Source organism: Anoplolepis gracilipes, chromosome 6 (genome assembly GCF_047496725.1).
Source record: "Anoplolepis gracilipes chromosome 6, ASM4749672v1, whole genome shotgun sequence".
Taxonomy (NCBI): domain Eukaryota; kingdom Metazoa; phylum Arthropoda; class Insecta; order Hymenoptera; family Formicidae; genus Anoplolepis; species Anoplolepis gracilipes.
Window position 1 is genome coordinate 15329644 of NC_132975.1, and position 17418 is coordinate 15347061.

Consider the following 17418-nt stretch of genomic DNA (forward strand, 5'->3'; position numbering starts at 1 on the left):
GAGAGAATGTTAGGGCACAGTTCAGAGTGTTTTTTTTTCTACGTGTATTTGTATACAATATCCCTTCTCCTCGAACGCTCGGTCCATATAATGCTCTTACTATGTCTTTATCCATTTGTGTGTGTGCTGTGTGTATATGTGTGTGTGCGTGTATGTACGGTACGTACAATTACAACCCCCACGCGAATAGCTCTCTTCCCCCTCCCTTGCCCCTTTTCCATTGTATATAGTATTTCAGCCCAATTTCTCCTCCCATCCCGCGCACGAGTAGACTTTAAGCAACACTCGAGAAAACGAAATGATTCTTGCCAAATTTTCAATGGGACGTAGGGACAAACGACTAATTGCATTTAAAAAAAAAAAAAATCGCAAAAAATATATTGGTATTATAAACGATTAGTATTGTATTATCTCTTCGTTATTTCGCCCACCCGCAATCTCAGCTGTACAGACTTCTAATTATTAGTCTTACGATTAAGATCATAACGGACCACGTGTCCTACATCGTTTTGATAATCGTTAGTGTAAGAAGAAAGGGCCACGAGCGTTCGAGTGGGAACTCGTTTCTAATTTGAGTCATTACAATCAACAATTTGTTATAATTTACCCGCAGAGATGATATCGATTTTTCCAGCCCCTTTTTTTTTGCAAACAAATACTCAAAATCTCCTTTTGGTTTTGTCGGTAAATATTTATTGTAATTAAACGGGCACGCGGTATACATCAGCTATATAGCCCGTGTAAAATTATCACAGCTCGCTGGTGCGCTATAAGATCTAAATATTGTTACTATAAATACGCGTGAACTTTTCAAGAATACACGCCATTCGAAAGTCGTCAGAGTCGCGCGTGTTACGTAAGTCGTGTTATATTAATTTGGAATTCTTTTTTTTTATTAGTTCGCGACTCTAATACACCACCTCCACCTCCGCATTCGCGGAATACACGTGGAATTTACATGTATATCTTGTATACAGTAGAACGTATATACTTGGCGCGCGTTATAATTTTCCACTGTGCATTTTGACAAACATTGACAATTCCGATGTCAATGTTGTATCGCGTTACGCGATATAAATTATAAATCAACGTACTCGGTACGTGCAGAGTTGATTTCGGTCACGAAATTGTATATGCTATACATATATATAACAGTACAATTAATACGCAATCTTGAGATATGTGAAGTTTGTATAATTTTATCGCTTTCCTTTTATAAATATATCAATAAAAAGGTATTAAAAAATAATCTATTGTATATTTACATTTTAAAACTATCAACGCAGACTTGTATTACAAACGATATTACGTGTGTAATAATTATTAGCTAATAGTAATATTATGTCATTATTTTCTACATACTTAATATTTTTGTAATAATAATGCGAAAGCTTATAAAGATAACAAATTTACATGGCACGTTTGTACAATTATTAATAAATTGTATAATATGGAATTGTATTTATAGGCAGTAAGAAATTCAGACACTACACAAAGGCCCAATTGTACTAATATCGATTGAATGTAATTCGAGATTAAACTTCAATATAAATACGCACTAGTGGTGTATCGTCTATTTAAAACTTGTGTCTTTGTCATAAGGGGCCGCGATTCTTACAATCTCTCTCTTTCTATTATTCTCTCGTCGTATGAAAATATATATTCATAAAAAGTAATCATAAAAATTGTCACCCCTTTTCCTCCACAGATTAATAAGATCAATTATAAAATAATTTCAATAAAACTTCCGAATTATTTTTACAATACTCACATACACACACTCACACACACACTATATATAATCCATTTTTGTTTATTTAGTGAATTTTTTGCACAACTTGCGCAATTTTTTACTCTACCCCTGATTTTATCTTGTATAATAATTTATCCTGAGAAGATTTAATCGAGGATAGCGCAGATGTATTTGATGAAGAGTTCTTTGAACTTGTGGCAGTACCTGTGTTTCGTTTGTCTTGCTTGGCCTTCTTCATCATGTCTTTCAGTCTTTTATCCGCGCTTATAATATGAATATTTGGTGTCACTTTAGCTCCAGTGTCTACAAGAATTAATTAATAGTTTAGTTGAAAAATGAAATTTCCTTTTACATTTCAAATATGTTATACGTTTGTACTTACTTGAGCTCGGCTTTTTCTGTTCTTTGGATTTGCTTTCTATCACAGTTTTTGGCGAACTTCGGTCTTTCGAAACCTAAAATATATCATAATTACATAATAGAATAATCATAATTACATAGTAGAATAATTATACTGATATCGCGCAAGTAAAATATTATCCTTTATTTAACATTTCTCTTTCTTAAAATTTAATAAGAATTCAGTAATCAAAAAGAGTTATTAATAATGAATTATATTCGAAATATTAATGAAAATAAATTTCTTCCTAGTTAAATGTATATGAAACAAGTGTATATATAGCAGTGTAAAATGTACGCAAACAATTCTCACACAAATTATAAATACGAGTAAATACACACACCTGAGATTTTGAACAATTAGAACAGTACCATACTTGTTTTGGCACATCTATTTGCGAATCCAAAATATGCGGAACATGGCATTCCTGATGATATAAAGAATGACACTCTTGACACTCTACAAGCCTATTTCTCGCTCCAACATCCATCCCTTTACAAATGACACATGTCAGATCATCCTCTAGAATTTCTAGCGCTAGAGTATCGTCTGTCTGCAGGATGTCTGGTGGTGTATCGCGTGCTGGTAGATTAACAGGAGAACTATTTTTGCTGGATTTACTCGAATGCTTAGACGAGCTGGAGCTTTTGCTTTTCTTACTGCTACTGCTACTGTGATCGCTCAATACTGGTTCTTCCATCATGTACTGAGAAATAAAATGGAAAAAAATTACAAAAACTCCTATAATTTGTATAGGCATCATTAAACGTACTATTACCTTCTTGTGTAGCACATTGGAGAGCATTTTGGATGGTCCATACTTTTGTTTAATCGCCTCATCTAACAGAGCTCGCAATTGTTCAGCAGAATCCTTGTTAGTGGAGTGCAAAAGGCGTAGTCCCTGCGTAAATTGTGGATCTAATTCCAGTTGAGTCATCTTTCAAAAGTATCCTTTTCTGTCAATGCAATATATATTAATTAATCGCTGCTCTATAAACATTTTACAAATAATTCATAATAATTCATAAGACTGAATAAAGACCTGTAAAGTCAGGTTATATTTCGCAGTAATAGCACATGTGTTTGGCGTATTGAAAATTTAAATACTTTATTGCGTTAACTTCTTTTTCACATATGAGCGAGCAAATTATAAATACATACTCTTCGAGTAAAATAAGTATTATTCGAAAAAAGGTAAAATCTACGTTCTCATGTTCTTTCTTTCTTTTTTTTTTTTTTTTAAATACCTTGCATATATTTACCTTTTTTATCAGAAACGAAACTGTGCGATACGTTTGCCTTTTAAATTACCATAAAGTCTGAATTAATACAAGACATGCCGCTTAATATCTGTATATAATTATGCTAGATGTAATATTGACACTTTATTTGTGACCTTATCGTAGATCACGTCACATGCAACGATTTACTATGAAATATTACTTTACTTTTCCAGGCAATTCTAGGTTATCGCGTGAATCTTGAACGGTAGATTTTATCTTGTAGTAAAGCTAAAGATGAGCTAAACTTCAAAATAAAATATCTAATGGAAAATATATCTATATAATATGCTGCACATGACGTTTAATCGATAATGTAATTTTAAAAAAATATTTATCGATGTTTGAATATAAAAAATTGTTTAAATCATATTAAAAGAAAAAAAAATGTATATATTTTATATTTACAAAAATTGTATTCAAACTTTCCGTATTCCCAACTGACTGAAAATGATGTGCAGTATACCGTTCTCATCATCGATTTTCTGAAACTTGCATATTTTATATATTATCTTGAAGCTTGGAAACAGTATTCGCGTCGAAAAAAATTCGACTATATAAATATTAATATTTAGATTAAAAGAGGTAAAAATTAAGCTAATTAATAAAAAGACAAATATGAGAGCAATATCGCATAGATATTTCATCGAGCAGCATTGTGTGTATGTATGTATGTATGTATGTGTGTGTATATATATATATATATATATGTGCGTGTGATGTGTAAATTTTGTATGTGTGTATATATATATATATATATATATATATATATGTGCGTGTGATGTGTAAATTTTTCATCTTAAAATTTCTTGAAATCATGTTTCTCCGATTTTTCCGAAAATAATAACATGTCCCAGTAAACGCTAGATATTTTCCTGAAATATTTTATTCGTATTCCAAAAGTTCTCTATATCCTCGAATAAGTAGTAAAGAATAAATGTTCATAGAACGTACATTCAAATAATTGTAAAATATTCAGAATATTTTATAAACCCTACCTTTTATTTTTTTATATATGTTTGGAACAAAAAATGAAATAAAACAATATACAAAATAATAAAAAAAAATCAACACATTTTGTGCTTATTTGAATTTGTGTCTGCGTTCTTCAAATATTATCGGGATGTTATATTTGGAGTTTGGAAACATTTTATAAATATTTCAGGAATATCTAACGTTTACCGGATCCTAACATCTGAAATTCTAAAGAATTCTTTCGACTTTTTATCTAACAGGTCATGTTCAGCCCGCTGACTATATTGTATATTCAAGCATCACAATTCTTTCTCCCAAAATTCCTCTCTTTCAAATTTTCACTTTTCAATTGCTAATCCCACCTTTTCGAGATGGAGACATTCACAAGCATAAAAACATTCTTTAGTATAAGAGCATTGGACTACAATAGTATTATTACATTATATTGAGCAGCCATAATAATAAGGTACAGTATATATTATTTACTTTTCTAAATATTACGCGACGCGTATATAATAGAGCGCATGTGTTTTCGATCGATAAACGCGAATTTATCCGCAAATTTCTGCGCTTTCAAAAATACCGCCACTAACCGGACGACACCTACGAATGTGTCTCGCTCGCGAGGAACTCGGAGAATGTGGTTGCATGGTGCTCGATTTCCTCTGTATACAACCGAGATAAAAATTTTCGCCGAGTGAATTCAAGTGCGAGACAATAAGTTATATATCTAAAGGTTGCTTCGAGGGGCCGCCTCTCGGAGAATTTTCCAAATTTCGTAGCATCCGCGACCGCGTTCCGTCCGCCGACGAACGCGACGCGAACGAGGAGGTAGATCGAACGCCGCACGGCGATCGAGAGAGAGAGAGAGTGAGAGAGAGAGAGAGAGGAAGATGGAGAAGGCGAAAATATAACCAAAGAGAGACGAAAATAGTTACCCTGCGGGCGACGACGATGACGATGACGAGAGACGGCGAGGGCGAGGGTGAGGGCAAGAGCGAGCGTGGATTTCTCTCGTGCCGCTGACGGCGCATGCGCGCGCCAAGGATATCACGCGCCTCGTCCTTCTCTCGCCGAATGTCAGTCGGATCGTCGCGTCTCTCTCTACCTGTCGAAGCGCCGCGGCGGCGCGCGTCAAGCGACGTTGTCTGAAAATTTTCAACCCAACAGTTGGCAGCGTTGCGTAGAAAAGAAATAAATAATCAAAGCGACCATGAAGTGACAAATAAAGTCGAGGTAGAGAGAACAATGCTCGCGCGTACGACGGCAAGGTGGATACTCGAGTCGTTGAGTTGCAGCGTGCGTTCGCATCATCGTTAATACGTATATCGCTCGCGCTCGCGCCCGCGCCCGCGTTCGTGTGTGCCTCGCGGCGTAAACGCGCCGTGCACCGCCGCTGCTCCGCCACCGTAGGCCGCAGGCCGCAGCAGCAGCAGCAGCAGCAGCAGCAGCAGCAGCAGCAGCAGCAGCAGCAGCAGCAGCAGCAGCAGCAGCTAGCAGCAGCAGCAGCTAGCAGCAGCAGCTAGCAGCCACGCGCGACACAGCAGCAGCCAACAGCCGGAGTAGCTCGGAGGTCGGAAAGGCGCGCTATGCGCCATGCGCTCACCGTGGAGGCGAGGGTGATACATTCGAGATACTGGTTTCTAGGAACGGTGCGACGGGACTTATCTTCGTGCTTCGGTACAGCTTCCAGTGCCGGTTCGTCGCGCCAAAGCGGTATCTGGTTGGCGAACCAGGCCGAATCGGCCAGGTGGTGCGGTAGCTTGGCAGCATCCCCCCGGTCAGGGTGAGGATAAATAACGACGAGATAGACTGCAGCGTCTCCCCATTTGTCGTTGGTGAACGATATCACGTAGCGATGATTGATGCCTCGAGAGAGTTTCTCGGTGCCGTCTGGTGAACGCGCCTGACTCTTGCTCGACTTTCGTGCACTTGGGCAACGTTTAACCTCTCACTCTGTGCCGCACGCAGTCAGCGCGTCGCGGACGCGGACTAGTGTCAACTAGTGCTAGTGGCCATGCCTCTTCTTTTCCCACTGTTCAGTAACAGCAACAACAACGAGGTCTGACACGCTTGGTCGTTCGCACACGCGATACGCTCCAATCATGAAAACGGAAAAGAAGCCCAACGAGCCCAGCTGTTGTCCACCCGCCACAGTTGTCAAGGATGAGTCTGACGCCGATCCGGTTAAGATTAAGGACGAGGGTACAGGTAGTAATAACGAAGATACGACTGGGGACGATACAACGGACTGTTCAAGAGATCCCTGTCTCGATTCATCCAACGGCGAAGGTACAATGTCTGTGGAGAATCAGAATACCAATGGAAATCAGCCAATTTTGAATTCGATTAAACAAGAGGGAGACGCTAACAATCCCACCGATGAGCTACCTGGTAATATTAAGTTATCTCTGTAATTTTATAATCTATCAATCTTTATTTGCGCTTTGTTTATCGCACTAATGTATATATTTATTTTTTCTCTCTTTTGCTTGTATTTACCTTTTATGTTAGATTAATCAAATTTTTTTTCTTTTCTTTTTTTTTCGTATAGATTATAATGGATATATTATTACAGCAGACAGCATTCAACCGCTTGTTAGTAATGTTGTGGGAAAACAGATGGGAACTAGTGCAAGCAGTGGCGAGGCTCAGTATATGCAACAGCAGAGCCAAATTTTTGTATTTTCTACGCAGTTAGCAAATACAGGCGCAGATGCAGTAATTAGAGGCGAATATCACTCGATCATCGCTTATCATTGCGCACAACCAGCCACTAAAAAATATTTGGAGGTATATTATATGTGAAATTGAATTTATTTTAATAATACTCTCGGTAAACTTTTGCATTACATAAATGAGTAATTTGTTGCAAAAGTTGCATTTTTTCTTGCAAAAATTTGCGCAATTCTTTGTTGAAATAGTACTAGTAATTGAGCGTTATTAATTTTTTATCTATTTATTTTTGATTTATGAATTCGTTACGTTTTCAATATAAATCTCTTGTATAAAACGTTACTTTTATTATTAGTTTTATATTTTATATCCTTTTTTTTATATGCTACATATTATTTATTTATCATTAATATATATTTATCGTTTTTATTCTTTTAGAAACATCCAAATAAAGTAAGTCATTTTCGCCAAAATCCTGCTCAATGGTTAAATAATCTTGCTATGATGAAACAGAAAGGCCATCAGGGAAATGCGAATAATACTTTCCCAACTGAACAACCCCCGGATTTACCAGCACTAGATCCAAATGCTCTACAGTTTTGGAACGAACAACCCAACTTGCGAAACATAAATGGTGGAAATTCCCTCGGTAATACCGAACCATCACTCGATGATGGAAATCTAGACGTAGTGCCTTGCCTTGTGCCGAATTCACCTGGTAATTCAGGTAATTTTTATTACATTTCTCAATTATCTTAATTTATTATTCATGTGAGGTTTAATGTAATGTATATGCTTTTTTTTTACCTCACAGCCAACCCTCAACCCGCTAATAACGCTACCATGGGCCACAGTCCAAATTTGTTAGGTGGCACAACGAGTCCAGGTCCAGGAGGTTTACAACCATCGCTTCAAGGTGTCAAAGTTCCAGACGAAAATTTGACACCGAGACAAAGGCATCACAGAGAAGTTCAGCTAGCGACCTTGCGAAAAATGCAGCTAATGTTGTTTAAAGATGAATCATCTGGCAATGCTCTGGCGGACACGACGCAAGGAACGGCAGTGTCGTGTCCTACCGCGAATGTTCCTCCTGTTGGTCCTGCAAATCCACAAAATCAATATTTGGATGTGCAAAAGTTACATCAATTTCTCGATGGAAAATTCAAAGTACGTCTTGTTTGTGCGTGATAACTACAATTGTAATGTACACGCCCAATTATATAATATTTGTAACAAAAATTTCTTTATTGCAGCTAATTGGTAATCCGAGCGCAGCACCGTTGCGTGGTACTAACATGGTTGGCGGTGTACCGCGAAGTCAAGGCCCACCACCTCCGTATCATCAAACGACACGATCCGCGAGTGTACCGATCGCGATTCAGAGTCCAAATCCGTCGTCGCCTAATAATCCAACCAGCAATCTGTCGTTACCGTCACCACGCGCGAGTTCTGCTTTAAATTCACCAGCGGATTGTAACAGACAGTTTCAACTGGGTAATCAGAGGACCAGTCACTTGCCAGGACAAAGTCCGACGAGTCAGGATTCTCCGAATCCAGTTGTTACAGCAGCCTCGACAACACGATTGAATCATAGCAATCCAGGAACACCGGTCTCTCATTCTCATATTGCCGCGCTTAGTCCTAGTGGTGCTACTACTCAAAAGGATGCTTCCCTCGATTTTCCTACCAATCAACAGCCGAATGGTAAGTGGGACAGAATGCAAGTAAAGAGAAAAGGTATGTTTTTTTTCTTTTTTTTTTATACATATTTACTGCTTTGCGCAAAGTTCAATGCTTTTGTAAATTTCATATAATTTCTAAATTAGATTAATTTTTTTTCGATTTAGTGGATGGTATGTTTTGCCGAACGTTACAATCCTTAGCTCAACAGAAGCAGCAACATCCTGGAAACGTTAATGCAGCGACTGTGAAAGAAGCAAATTTAATGCCGGTGCCGAGTCCCCTCCAACTTCAGTATCTTCATACGTTTGAAGGACAAGAATTGACTATTCAGAAACAACCTAATACAAGTCTGAAGGATGGCAATTCGTCTACGTAAGTATCTCCTCCTTCCGTTTCTCTTCTCTATTTTTTCATTAACTTTTAAGCGATACAAAACTCTTTGGGGCGAAATTATCTTTAAATTATGTTTCAGTTAAGGAGATCCTAAAACCTGTTTTATACTGATCAAAATTTAACCTGACATAACATATACTTACTTAATATAAAACTATTGCAGTTTATACATACCAAATAAGATTGTTCCAGACTAGGAATTTTATGAAGAAATATTAGTAAACTTTAAAAATGGGCTTAGAAGTTTAGTAATAAATATTTTTAAAATAATAATTATTATTTGTGTAATATATAAAATAGCTTTTAGAATCTCCTTAATAATCATAGTTACATAACTCGTATAATTATATAATGCTCTCTTCTTTCTATTGACAACAGAAACACAGGCAATTCTTCAGAGATTCCAAACAGAATCTTGGCGGGAAATCTAGATAACAACAATCAATTCCCTACTAGATCGGAGGGCGCGAGTCCGGTACAGATGGACAGTATGAATCGAGGCTTTGCGGGTTCTTTGCACAGTCCTCATACGCCGCATACACCGCACACACCGGGAAGCGTTGCGCCGCATACTCCAGTGGATCCCGCTAAGCCGGGCAACAAGTCCAGCGCGAGTGCACAAAATAGTCCGACACCGCACAACACCAGCATACCCGACAGTATGGGCCCTCCGCGAACGGTTCCAGCGTCGCCTACCATGAAACCTGATACCTCGCCGCCGTGTGTGAAAGACGTTCAACAGCAGCAACAACAACAACAACAAACACAATCGCAGCAACAGCAGCCGCAACAACCGCAACAACAACAACAACAACAACAGCAGCCTACAGTGGTGAATCCAAACAATTCTGGTAGCACAACGGTAGTGCCGTCGTTGAGCGGCGGTGGACCGGGCGGTGGCGCTTCGTTCGCTTGCGGCAGGCCGTCCATAAACGTGAGTCAACCATCCGACAACGTGCCTCTCAATCCCAACAACATAGTCGGCAGTCGACTAGGTGGCTTAAACACCATGAATACGAACCACTTTGACCCGATAACGTCTCTGGCGCAAATGAGTCAACAGCTCACAAACACAGCGGCTAGCAATTCGTTAGGCAATGAGCCCATGCACTCTGGCAATGCTGCTGGCATGATGCCGTTCGGCAATCCGCACACGGCCGGTATGCACATGATGCAGATGGGCAACGAGATGAACGGCAGTTGTCATATGGGCGCGAGTAGCGGCGAGCCTGGCGGCGGCGAGGTCGGCGGGATGTGCATGGGTCTCGCGGGTCCACCAACGAGCTACAGCCCCACTACTTCGCATACGGGCAGTCCCGGCGGAATTCCCAGCAAAATGGGAGGACACTCGATGATGGGTGGTCACGGAATGATGGGCGGTCACTCGGGTACCGGTGGGCCAGCCGGTGGCGCTTATCCTGGCGGTGATCCTGGTCATGCGCCTCCACCGAGACTAATGACCGGGCCGCACGGAATCGCCGGACCAAGTCCGTATAACGGCGCAAGCGTTCAGGTAAAACCTAATGCGCCCAACACCATACAGTACTTGCCAGCCAGGCCGAATGTTGGTCACGCGCCACCTCGTGGCCCACCGAGTCTAGACTTCCTTCAGCGATTCACCAATCCGCTATCCAATATGGAATCGAAGATGGGCGGGTCGCCTTCCATGAATTTACAGTACTTCCCAAACGGCTGCGTGCCGAACAATATGGGGGGTCCGCACAGCGGTATGCCGTCCAACATGAATACAGCTGGGATCCCTGGCATGGGCGGCTCGCCCAGAATGGACGGTCAGTCCATGAACACTTCCGGCACTATACACCCGTCCATGAGACCGGCGGTCGGCAATATGCGACCGCAGTCGAATCTGATGCGGATGCAACATATGGTAGGCGGAGGCGTCTTCCCGGGTGGCTCCATGGATCCTGACAAAGTCTTCCCGCCCGACATGGTGTCGCAGAATCTGCCGAATCAGCCGAATCCGGCAGGCATGTATGGTGTGTCTGGCAACAAGGCCAGCCCGATGGGACTGGGTCCGCCGCCCGAAGCTACTCAACCACTACCGCCGAGCATGGGTGGCGCGTCTGGCAACTTTAAGAACAATCCGTTTGGCAGCGGACCAAGTATGTCCGATCCGAATTATGCTCAACAGTTTCACAACTTCCAGCAACAGCTTTACGCCACCGGTACCAGAGGCAGTGGACCGCCGCATCCTAATTTGCATCCACCAAATTCGCATCAGCAGTTTTTCATGCCGAAGTAAAAATAAAGAAAAGAAAAGAAAAGGAAAACTGCCCGGTGTTGATTGATCCATATCGCGACGATGACGATTTTACGGTGGCCTTTCAGCGTGTCCCTCTTTTTCTCTCTTTCGCTCTCTTTCTATCTTTCATCTATCAGGGAGATGTTTCTATTATAACCACGCAAATTAATTCTGAAAGTGTAAACTGTGCTATAGATTATATAGCAAAGCGATCTTGTAAAGGAGAGAGAAAAAAAAATGATAGTTATTTGATGAGCATGGCAGACAGTTATCTTGGAAGATAATCTTCATGACTGACATGCGACGAAAAATTTGAAGTTTGATTTATTGTTATGGCGTTATTTACGTATATGTATTATGCCAAGTTTTTTCCTTTTTCACTCTTTTAACTTGTGGATCACGACACCGAGTCGCATGTCTATGAGAAAAGATGTTATTCCGATACATTTTAGTAGTATCGTTTTACACCGAAATTCCCCAGATCTATCTGTAAATTGTAAACGTTATCAACGGAGACGTGGAGCATTCGCCTACGCATTCGTGTAAATACCGATGTACAATCCGATGGTTTTTTTTTACTTTTTCTTTTTTTTTTTTTTTTTTTTTTTTTTTATTGATATAATAAGTCGTTATATTTCATTAATCGAAAAGCATTGTTAGATTAAGAAATACGTTACTGTAACTAGAATGTAAAAAGAAAAAGAAAGAGAGAGGAAGAAAACAAGCGACATTTCCTCTCTTTTTTTTCGCGTTTCATTTATAACGGTTTGTTCAGAGTAAAATAACAATTGTGCGTACGGTATGACGAGCAAGAGGATTCTGGTATACCGGTGCCACGTAATTCATCCTTCCTTTATCACTAAAATACTTAAACACAGTCAAACAAGCTCAAATTTATTATTGTACATATATACCATATACATATTATACATATTGATATATATATATATACATACATACACATATATATATATATATATATATATATACCTGTTGCAACATAATCCTTCAATATCGCCCGTCCCTTACGCTCCATCGATCCTCCCTTATGACCAACTCTGTGCATAATCATGACCCTTTACCTGTTTCTCCCCTTTATCTGTAGCTTACTACATAAGAAGTAATTGACTAAGAACAATTATGTTGTTGATGAATGATTTTTATTATAAATGAAAAATAAAGATATTTACAAGAAGTCAGTACGATATTTGATCGATAATCGTTTTGCGATTCAAAAACGGCCATTGGAGTTTGCGATAAATTCGCAAAATGCAATTGATTTGAAAAAAGACAAATCTACTTTACAAGCACAGACTATTTCTTTTCTTTCAGTTTACTCGGATCTGTGATAAAGCAAGAGAATGTACTTTTCCCTTTCCGTCTCTCTTTCTAAAAACAAGACAAATAACATATCTGCTTTGTTTTTAGGAAATGATTCTTTAACACTACATTTCATGTTTGTGTTTATTTAATTTGAATAAATTTATGCGTAGATAAAATATGACAAAAAGAGAGAGAGAGAGAGAGACACAAGGGGATAAAAGAAGAAAAGTTAGTTAGTTCCTTCCTTCTGGCAGCTTGAGCAATACGAAGCAGAGCGACACATTGACATATTTTACGTTTGTGATAAAAAGTAAATGGGAATCTTAGAACACTGCGGCGACGGAGCTTGCGCAGAGCGTTAACACCATCTATTACATAGGAGTAAGATCTTTTTCTACAACGTCACATATTTAGCTTGTAAAATGAGCTCTGTTTAATTTTTTCTATAGATTCATGTTGGAATTATCAATCTTTCACTCTAGCAAAACATACTATTTGCGCCCAAATATGTCTGTCGTAAATTCTACTAATTGTCAGAATAACAATATACCCGCGCAAATAAAAGACCTAATATTTTGCTTCTCTAGAATCAACGAGAAGTTATGAGCTCAATTATAAATGTAAAGCTTATTGTTAGTTGACTCCTTTGTAATAAGTCACATATTATCGGCCACTTTATATATCCAAAGGTGCATACTAAATTACTAAATCTTGTTGCGTTGTGTATATTTCTTAGTTGCCGAGAACTGGTTGCGTCTCTTTCGAGTCTCCCGTTAACCTGTAAAACAAAGAGGTCATACATCGAATGAGAAGCGTGTTCGCGCTTCTTAAAAGTTTGTTACGACGAAGATAATCTCTACTCGATGTCTTTACGCGATATATATCAAGATATAATCGCAATAAAAGCAAGCTTATACTTTAAGTCTTAAGGATCTGGGACTATACATTATTTAGAAAAACTCATCACACTGTATGCTGTCTGCGACTGATCATCATAATCAATTTTATACCCGAAACCCAAGTCAAACCTGTCCTTCTGTACAGCCTTTCATTGGTTGGATGTGCCTGAATCACGTCGATCATCTCCGTTTCTGTAAATAGGTTTTATGTCTTATATTTTTTTTATATACAACTCTATATTTAATATGCAAAAGCGTTTTTTTTTTCTTTTGTTCAATGGTATTGAAATAATATTCTAAGTAACAGATATATTTTGCATTACCGCTATTAATTACCTTGACCGTTGCGCTTCCGATACGGTACTTCCGTTCGTACTAAAAAAAAAGAAAAAAAAAATGGAAATTTACAGTAATATTTCACACAAAACTGACAATACAATCACATGTACAATTACCTGTTTTTCGCTGGTGCAAAATCATCCCACTCGCTAAGATCATATTTAGATAAATCACCATCTTCCTCTTCCTCCTCGTCATCTTCCTCTTCATCCTCCTGTAATTTGTAAGATAGTAATTAATTATCTGAAGCATTTTTAACGAGTACAATTAGAGAGTGTGATATATCTCTTCTTGTCTCTCTCTTCCGATATCACACTCTTCAATCCACATCATTTTCAAGTTACATTTACGTTTTCTTCTTGTTCCTCCTCGTCCACTTCCTCCTTATCTCTAGATTTACTACGCGATGGACTGCTATATTTGGAATCCTTGGAATCATCGTCAGAATTCTTCTCAACTTTCCGCTTTTTCTTGCGTCGTCCAAACTCATCATATTCATCGTCCTCGTCTCGTCTCTCCTTGTACTCGACGATTCCTCGATCATTATACCCACCCCCGTATCCTGTGCGTTCCTCTATCTCGCCGAATTTTGGAGCATTGCACATATTACATTGCTGTCGGCGAGCCCAGTTGACGTTACCGCACTTGCTACATTGCCAATCGTCCGCACTGCAATAAAAATTTTGTACTTAATTATCACATATGTATAGAAGAATCTTTGCATACACATATAAGATTTAATTGCAAAAGAATATAGATTTTTGTTTCTATGTGATCTATTTTTATACATATTTAATATTTAAAATTTTTGACATTTATTCCAATAGCATGATGAACTATTAGAATTTAATAAATGAGTTGGTAACAGATAGAAAGAAATGTCAGTTTTATACTAAAAGGAAATTTATCATTATTTCTTACTCTAGTCTTTTATGTGTATTTTTGCACAAGAAATTTATTTATTTTTTTTTTTTATTAGTAAAAAATAACACGAAATAATAACAAAAGATGGCATTACCTGAAAAGACCTCTACTCTTTTCCGCAGCTGCTTTTCCAATTTCTTGGCCCAATTTTTTCTTCTTTGGACATTCGCTTCTATCTATATCAAAAGATCATAAAATAAAAATATTTATGCTTCATATATATATAAGTATTTTAATAATATTAATATATAATAATGTTTAGAATCTCTCTAAATCTCAATTTTCTTTAAATTTATATATATTAACATTTAAATAGCATTTTATTTTTAATATAAATCAATGTTACTATAATTTAAAAAAAAAAAAAAAAAAAAAAAACAATTCAACATAATGGTAGAGCATTTCTACTCTGCATTAAATACCTTTTCCACAACGATTGCAGGAATTTCTTCTGGCAAAATTTACATTGGCACATCTAGAAAAGGAAAATAAAAGAAGAAAAAAGTCATTATTTCAATCACATACATTGATTCTAATTTATGGGATGTAAAATAATTAGGCGAGACATAAAGTCGAGAATCAATGAATCATCGCAGGATAAATTATACGTACTGAGAGTCAGGGCAGATCCAATCCCCGTCGTTGATGCTACGTTGATTCTCATCGTCCACTTTACCATCCATCTCGCCGTTCACACAACTCGTCGCGCCGATTATATTTCCGTAGATCGGATCCGAGTCTCCGACGAGATCCGATTCGTGTCTAACCTTCGAAGCGGTTCGACGAATGACCGCTTATCAGATTTTATCGTCACAGGATTGTCGCCGATTGCCGCCGAGTTAGATACGCGCCGTAGCTACTGCATCCTAGACAGGAGCGGACTAGACCTACCCAACGGAGGAAACTGTGACGAATGGCATTAGAGCCGCGATGATTAGCAAGGTAGAGGTAGAGATCGTGCGACTCGGATGAACGCGCCGTGATATCTGATCGCGCACGCACCAAATATCCAGCAATGCCGACATTTCTCTGCCTCTGTCGCGGACTCGCGAATTCCCTACATTTTTCTCTCCCGCTTCCTTAAACGTAAAAGTATATATATATGTATATTTCTTCCTTTTTTTCTAATTATCGAGGAATTTAAATAGATAATGAGATTGTAATTTCCTTCTGATTAACTTCAAGCGGAGAATACGCATCTTTCACATGCATAAATTTTTTTTTTTTCACTACACGACTGCGGTCAAGATTGCGCTACGAATGTTCCGAAACGTCACTCTATCTTTATTCTCATGGAATATGGAACAAAGATAGAATGACGTTTCGAAGTATTCGTAGCGAAGTCTCGAGTCCGAAGTCAACGTTGCTACGATGCGTCATTGGTAGATGGTGATAGGCGGATTTATTTAGGCTTCATTCACAAGGAGACTCTTAAGCCAGTGTCTAACGATGAAAATATTCACCCGTCAGTTTCCCTTCTCACAGTTTTATTGTCATAGGTCTGACCGGTCACAAATGCGACGTTTCCTGTAAAAATGGGAAATGATTGGAAACGTCAAAATATGAAACGAAGCGTATATGAAAGAATCGCAAGCAAAGATACGATGAGAGTCAGAAATAAACCCGCTTTGACCAAAGTAATTTATTTGTCTCATTAAAAACTTAGACGTTGGAATGCGACTTCTACACGTGTGAGACGGGTATAATATGTAAAACTACACGCTACGATATTTATAACTAATATATATATATATATATATGCTTCTTTTTATATATATATGATTCCTCACTGTTCAACGCAAATGTATGTATATATATATATATATATATATATATATATATATATATATATATATATGTATATATATGTATGTATATATATGTATATATATATGTATATATATATATATGTATGTATATATATGTATGTATATATATATATATACATATACATACATATATATGTATATTGTAATAATAGAATACTAGCGGCTTAGTGTTTGATAGCGATAATTAAACCTCCCATACACCCAACTATCGCGTTCTATGTCTCTTGCGTTGATTTTTTTTTCTTTACACGTTCCTTTATACATTGTCGGGCCACGATACAAGACATATATACACACGTGATATAAGAAGCAAAGAAAATATAAACAAACAAGGTACATGTTATATTGTGTGAGTCGTATCTCTGAAATTGTTCGATTTATAAGATAAAAACTGTGCCTTTAAGAGTTGTCAAATGATATAATCTTAAAATTATATAACGTGAGAAAATCTTTGCGGTCTTCGGTGTGCAACGATTTTGTCTTCCAAATACATCTCCTCAATCAGCCGCACTTTGTTATTATTATTTCATTATTCGTAATATTCTGTTAGATATCTCGCTCCTTGCATTCTATTCGGATGTATTTTCGTTCGCATCCTGGCCCGTCATTGCGTTCTGTCACATTGCGTAAACTACTAAAAGTCTAGACGTATATTTACAAAATTTACAGAGCGAGTTCAAT

General features: G+C 38.1%; 3 protein-coding genes across 17 annotated transcripts; 1 reads left to right on the forward strand and 2 right to left on the reverse strand.

Annotated features, from left to right (window-relative positions):
* Positions 1-414: 414 nt before the first annotated feature.
* On the reverse strand, positions 415-5485 carry LOC140667117 (integrator complex subunit 12). Of its 4 annotated transcripts, none has more exons than XM_072894814.1 (5): positions 5347-5485; positions 2932-3109; positions 2497-2859; positions 2136-2208; positions 415-2056 (listed from the first exon to the last, which is right to left on the reverse strand). In XM_072894814.1, exons 2-5 carry the CDS (start codon positions 3088-3090, stop codon positions 1851-1853), a joined length of 801 nt encoding a protein of 266 aa, XP_072750915.1. In that variant the 5' UTR covers positions 3091-3109; positions 5347-5485; the 3' UTR covers positions 415-1850. The 4 variants fall into 4 exon arrangements, with proteins under 4 accessions (XP_072750915.1, XP_072750916.1, XP_072750913.1 ...); XM_072894815.1 differs by lacking the exon at positions 5347-5485 and adding an exon at positions 3842-3864; XM_072894812.1 differs by lacking the exon at positions 5347-5485 and adding an exon at positions 3416-3698.
* Positions 5486-5569: 84 nt separating this feature from the next.
* Positions 5570-12618, forward strand: Lgs (BCL9 domain-containing protein legless). Of its 5 annotated transcripts, none has more exons than XM_072894804.1 (7): positions 5570-6802; positions 6963-7201; positions 7523-7811; positions 7899-8251; positions 8338-8821; positions 8932-9139; positions 9539-12618. In XM_072894804.1, the coding sequence occupies exons 1-7, from the start codon at positions 6514-6516 to the stop codon at positions 11421-11423; spliced, it is 3747 nt and encodes a 1248-aa protein (XP_072750905.1). In that variant the 5' UTR covers positions 5570-6513; the 3' UTR covers positions 11424-12618. The 5 variants fall into 5 exon arrangements, with proteins under 5 accessions (XP_072750905.1, XP_072750908.1, XP_072750906.1 ...); XM_072894807.1 differs by having other exon boundaries at positions 8338-8788; XM_072894805.1 differs by having other exon boundaries at positions 6987-7201.
* A 27-nt stretch (positions 12619-12645) lies between these two features.
* On the reverse strand, positions 12646-16142 carry LOC140667118 (zinc finger Ran-binding domain-containing protein 2). 8 transcript variants are annotated; one of them, XR_012046945.1, is made up of 8 exons: positions 15521-16139; positions 15331-15383; positions 15003-15084; positions 14329-14653; positions 14101-14198; positions 13982-14020; positions 13714-13837; positions 12646-13524 (listed from the first exon to the last, which is right to left on the reverse strand). XR_012046945.1 is itself a non-coding variant. In XM_072894817.1 (8 exons), the coding sequence occupies exons 1-7, from the start codon at positions 15589-15591 to the stop codon at positions 13795-13797; spliced, it is 711 nt and encodes a 236-aa protein (XP_072750918.1). In that variant the 5' UTR covers positions 15592-16140; the 3' UTR covers positions 12646-13524; positions 13775-13794. The 8 variants fall into 8 exon arrangements, 6 of the variants coding, with proteins under 6 accessions (XP_072750918.1, XP_072750923.1, XP_072750919.1 ...); XR_012046944.1 differs by having other exon boundaries at positions 13692-13837; XM_072894817.1 differs by having other exon boundaries at positions 13775-13837; positions 15521-16140.
* Between the last annotated feature and the right edge of the window lie 1276 nt (positions 16143-17418).